Source organism: Lactuca virosa, chromosome 5, assembly GCF_052849685.1.
Source record: "Lactuca virosa cultivar CGN04683 chromosome 5, Lactuca_virosa_CGN04683_v6, whole genome shotgun sequence".
NCBI lineage: Eukaryota > Viridiplantae > Streptophyta > Magnoliopsida > Asterales > Asteraceae > Lactuca > Lactuca virosa.
The window spans coordinates 414534278-414540080 of NC_136430.1; the positions used below are offsets into that span (position 1 = coordinate 414534278).

A 5803-nucleotide genomic window follows, 5' to 3' on the forward strand; every position below is an offset into this window, starting at 1 on the left:
TATTAATATTCTTAATTATAAAACAAAACAAGCAAATTACCTTATCAATGAAATTAATGATTTTCGTATACATAATCAATTACAAGATAAGTATATTCAAGACAAAATTATAGCTTTAAAACAAAAGTTTGAAAATAATGTTTGCTCAAATATTCCAAACGCCTTTTGGAACAGAAAACAACATATTGTCAAATTACCTTATATTAAAACTTTCAATGAAAAGGATATTCCTTCAAAATCAAGAGCTATTCATATGAATAATGAATTAGAAGCCCATTGTAAAAAAGAAATTCAAGATTTATTAGACAAAAAATTAATTAGACCTTCTAAATCTCCTTGGTCTTGTTCAGCTTTCTATGTTATGAATGCTGCTGAATTAGAAAGAGGATCACCAAGATTAGTTATCAATTATAAACCTTTAAATAAAGTTTTAGATTGGATTAGATATCCTATTCCTAATAAAAGAGATTTATTGAAAAAACTTTATGATTCAAAAATATTTTCAAAATTTGATATGAAATCTGGTTTTTGGCAAATTCAAATTCATAAAGAAGATAAATACAAAACAGGTTTTAATGTTCCTTTTGGACATTATGAGTGGAACGTTATGCCCTTTGGTTTAAAAAATGCTCCTTCTGAATTTCAAAACATTATGAATGATATTATCATTCCTATAAACAGTTTTTCAATTGTTTATATTGATGATGTTCTTATTTTTTCAAAATCTATTGATCAACATTTCAAACATTTAAATCAGTTTTATGATTTAATTTATAAAAATGGCTTAGCTGTTTCAGCTAAGAAAATGCATTTATTTCAAAATGAAATTAGATTTTTAGGACATAACATTGTTAATAATACTATTAAACCTATTATAAGAAGTTTAGAATTTTCTAATAAATTTCCTGACGAAATTATAGATAAAAAACAACTTCAACGATTTCTAGGATGTCTAAATTATATTCATGATTTTTTCAAAGATTTAGGAACTCTTTGCAAACCTCTTTATAATAGATTAAAAAATAATCCACAACCTTGGACTCAAGAACATACTAATATTGTTAAACTTATAAAACAAAAAATTCCTTCTTTACCTTGTTTAAATTTACCACATCCTTATGCTAATATCATAGTCGAAACTGATGCTAGTGATATTGGATTTGGAGGTATTTTAAAACAAAAATTATCAAATTCTTCTGAAGAACAATTAGTTCGTTTTTATTCAGGTGCTTGGAATAATACTCAAAAGAATTATTCAACTGTTAAAAAGGAGATTTTAAGTATTGTTTTATGTATTACTAAATTTGAAGATGATTTATTTATGAAAACTTTTTTATTAAGAATTGATTGTCAATCTGCAAAATCAATTTTAGAAAAAGATGTTAAAAATATAATTTCTAAACAAATCTTTGCTAGATGGCAAGCATTGTTGGGCAATTTTGATTTTGATATTGAATTTATAAAAGGAGAAAGCAATTCATTACCAGATTTTCTTTCTCGTGAATTTTTGCAGGGAAAATGAGTTCATCGTCTTCCTCTAAGATTGAAGACAAGAAACCAATTAATCAAAAGCTTGTTCCTTTCTCAAGTCAGAATCGTTTTTCTCCATTAACTCCAATTGCAAAAAATTCTCAACTTTATTCAAATATGCTTCAATCAAAATTAGTCAATCCAAACATTTCTCCAGTTCAATCAATTAGCCCTTTTTCAAAACCTATTCCTTCTGAAACACAACTTTCAACAACTTCTAAACCTACAAATAAAGCCCCTTATGTTCTCAATTCAAATCTCTTGAAAATCCAAATACTTGAAGATTCTCAAATTCTTAAGCTCAATCAAGGTTTTCATGTTCTTACTGAACACCTCTTTGGCCGAGGAAAAACCTTTCATGAAAACTCTTACAAATCTCGAGAATATTATCAAACCATTCTACAAGAATCTGGATCTGTTCAGATTGATCACCGTTCTAATAATAAAGAAGGATCTATTGATTTTAGCAAAGCCCGAATTCTTAAAATCATTTCTCCAGAAAATTGGTCATCCAATCTTTCTTTCGAAAAACCCCTTTATCAATTTCCTGCTTATCCAAGATATTCATATTATGATTACCAAGAAGCTTGGACTAAAGCATTTTTTCTTCGAAACTATTCTCATTCATGGTTCATTTTCTTTGATAAAAATTTTACCTGTGAATATCCCAGATGGTTTGTCAATTGGTATCGCTATATGGGACTTGTTCCTAGTTGTTTACCCACTGAAATTCTCAAAGGCTTTTCTAAATTCAAAGAGCTATTTATTCAACAAATCCCAGAATTTGAATATTTGTTACAATTCACCATGTTATTTAAAGTTCCATGGATTATGTCCTGGACATTCTCTTATCAAGAAGCAACAGACTTCAATCCCCCTTGGCTCAATAGACAATTTCATCTAAAATGGTGGGATAAAGTCACAATTTCTCAAGCAAACGAGCAAGCTGTTTTCAATCATTATCAATCAATGTATAATCAAAAGCCAGAAATTGAAGCAAATCTTATCAAGAGTCTATCTTCTCCAGATGCTAATCTTATTAGCAAAATTCGTGCCGCTGCAAACTCTTCCCCTGAAGATCTACAACAATTACTTCAAGAAATTCGCAATTCTCCAACTAATTCAGAACATTCTCCCACATCTTTCAAAAATAATTTTCAAGATGCTCAAGATCCTTTTGATGATCCATTTGCAGATTAATTAAGTTTTTAATTTTGGTGTTATACCTTCAATGTAAGGTATTCTTTTATATGTGTTTGTTATTCAAAGGGGGGTAGTACGTGTGTTATCAAATTGATCAACTATTATCAATTATACATTGTGTGTGTTCAACTATTATCAATTATACACTGTGTGAGTACATCAATTATCAAAAATATTATCATGTCTTCTGCAGTGAGATGATGCTAAATTATTGCATGAAAACAAACAACTTTTATAAAGATGAAAGAAGATGCTCCATTATCGCCAAAGAAGATTTCCATTATCAAAAAATGACAAAATATGATGCCAATTTGTCAAAAGCTTTAAAGTTTTGTCTGCCACATCTACACTCTGACAAATGCAAGTTGATTCAATAATTCTCAAGATGATCCGGTAATCCTTCGGTTTCCCGTCTCAAGATGTTTCAAGACTCCAAGACTCCTATATATTGAAGGGACATGTTTTAATGAAGACCATCAAAAAGTTCTCTAAAAATCTCTCTTATAAAACTTCTGTCAAATGTTTAGTTCATGTCTAAGAAAAGAGTTCTCCTATCTACTTCTAGATGTTCAAAATCTTTAGATTTTCAAATCATACTTGCTCCAGACGGATGCTCTGATTGTAATTTAAAAGAAGGTAATATATAAAGAATTTTATTCAATTATTGTCTTAACTCTGTTATCGCTATGACAGTCTCTTTTCGAGTTATTCTAACTATTAATTCTACAAGATTTGAAATTTTTGTTAAAATAATACTTGCATTTAATAATAATCAAATTCATGCTTGAAATATTATGTCTGATTCAAAGATACAAGCTAATCGTCATTATTATTGTAATCAATTAAAAGCTTTACAAGTTCTAATCCATAATCATGAGTTTAGAAGCAAAGATAGAAAACAGTTTTATAAAATAATGTATGATTTTTATCATCAAAAAATATCTGAAACTACTAGTTAGCAAATGGTATATATATATATATATATATATATATATATATATATATATATATATATATATATATATATATATATATATATATATATATATAATCGGGGCGGTGCGGGTCGGGTCGAGGAGAACCCACTCCCTGCCCCGAACCCGATAAAAAACCCAATAACGACCCGTTACCCGACCTGAAATGATCGGGTTTCGGGTTTCCTCGTCGGGTTTGGGCTTTTTTGCCATCCCTAGTTTCCAATATTACTTCCAGATATGATAATTGCCTCAATAACACGTTTGCCCAGAGATTTGACTTGTAGTCTAGTGCCGTTACAAAAGCCATTTTTCTGATCAATGTTTCTTAGTAACATAACTGGAACATTGACCTTTAAAATTAACTTGTGATTTGGCAAACTTGATACTTTAAGACCATTTAAAATATTTGGGGAGTATAAATTGGGATCAAACTGATCATGAACAAACTCTGATTGGCAAAGACTATCTGAACTTAAATATTTTACTTCGTCTCTGGGAAACAATGCTAACAAACGATCATTGCTTTGTTGGACAACTTAATTTTTTGGGGCTAGTATAGCTCTTTCTTGAAAATAACTCGTAACGTTGAATTTTTCCAAGATTGAAGGATATACAAACTCAATTAATGAACCTATAGGATCATGTGGATCGTTAATGAGAATATCATCCGGAACATCAATAATCGCTTCACCATCGTTCGAACCACCAACTTTTCCTTCTCCTATATCCAAAAGCCAATTTGCAAAATTCTGTATTTCTCGAGTATCAGATGAATCCCTTCCAACGGTTAGTCTCATGTTTATCGTTAATCTATGGACTTTGCATTGTTGCCATATATATGAAGAACTTAAAGAAGCATTAACGATGTTTTGTCTACTACCTCCTTGAACAACAGGTAGAATTTGTCTAAAGTCTCCTCCAAAAACAATCCCTTTCCCTCCAAATGGGATTTTTGAGTTGCTAGACTTATCAAACATACATATATCTTTCAGAGCTCGATCTAAAGCTTCAAATGCATGCTTGTGGACCATAGGTGCTTCATCCCAGATAATCAATGAGCTTTTTCTTACTAATCTGTCGAGTTCACTATCAGGCGGTATCTTATAAACAGAATCCTCCGTAAGATTCAACAGAATTATAAGCCGAGAGTGTGCTGTCCTATCTCCTGGCAATAATAACGATGCAATACCACTTGAAGCAACATTTAAAACTATATCACCATTACATCTAATTGCTGCAGATATTGTCTTCCAAAGAAAGGTTTTGCCCGTTCCACCATATCCATACACAAAAAACACACCTCCATTCTTATCGTTGACTATAGTCATGATATCAAGAAAAATATTGCGTTGCTCGTTTGTTAATGCATGAAACATACGATCAAACTATTTCTTTAAAATCGGTATGTCATAGTCTAGCTCCTCCGTGATAAGACGATTTGTTGAAGAAGAAACGGTATCAACATCAGGGTAAGGTATTTTTTTATAATTTTTAAGACTGGTGTTGTTACGAAGTAAAATTTGTTCGATCTCGAACAAAGTCAGGTTTTTAAGTTGATCCTCATTGAGTGATAAATCTGTAAAATGAAAAATATGTCAAAAACAATATAATATTAAACAATTTAATGGTAATAAAAAAAATTGTACCGTGCATATTGAAAATATATAGTATCCGTTTTTACAAATAATGATAGAAAATTATAATACCTTGAGACTTTAATCTACGTTGTTGGTTGTAAAGAATACCATCCGACAAGTGTTGCCATGTATTTTCCCAAACAAACTCTGGTCTACCCAAACTGTTAGACATTAACATCGTAGCAAATAAGAAACGCAGATAAAAACCACTTCCTGAATGACTTGCTTCCTTAATTGCATCGACGTATTCTTTGTCGTCATCTAAGAGGCCCAAAGCATAACATGCATCTCGAAAAGAAGGAAATTCTTCACCATTTACTGTACGAATTTCTTCAAATGATTTTGGACATTTCACTTTATTTAAAAGAATCCGTAAGAAGTAGACTTCGCCAAGTTTAGGTAAAACCGAGTGAATCCTTCCTATTGAACGTCCAATTTTCCTTGGCTTCCAACACC

General features: G+C 30.7%; 1 protein-coding gene across 1 annotated transcript; it reads right to left on the bottom strand.

Moving 5' to 3' along the window:
• Nucleotides 1-4246: 4246 nt before the first annotated feature.
• LOC145114006 (uncharacterized) lies at nucleotides 4247-5038 on the bottom strand. Its single transcript, XM_079050031.1, has one exon. It carries the CDS (start codon nucleotides 5036-5038, stop codon nucleotides 4247-4249), a length of 792 nt encoding a protein of 263 aa, XP_078906157.1.
• Nucleotides 5039-5803: the final 765 nt, after the last annotated feature.

Excerpts from the sequence above, each read along its gene's own strand:
- LOC145114006 (XM_079050031.1), bottom strand. The coding sequence starts at position 5,038 with ATGACTATAGTCAACGATAAGAATGGAGGTGTGTTTTTTGTGTATGGA.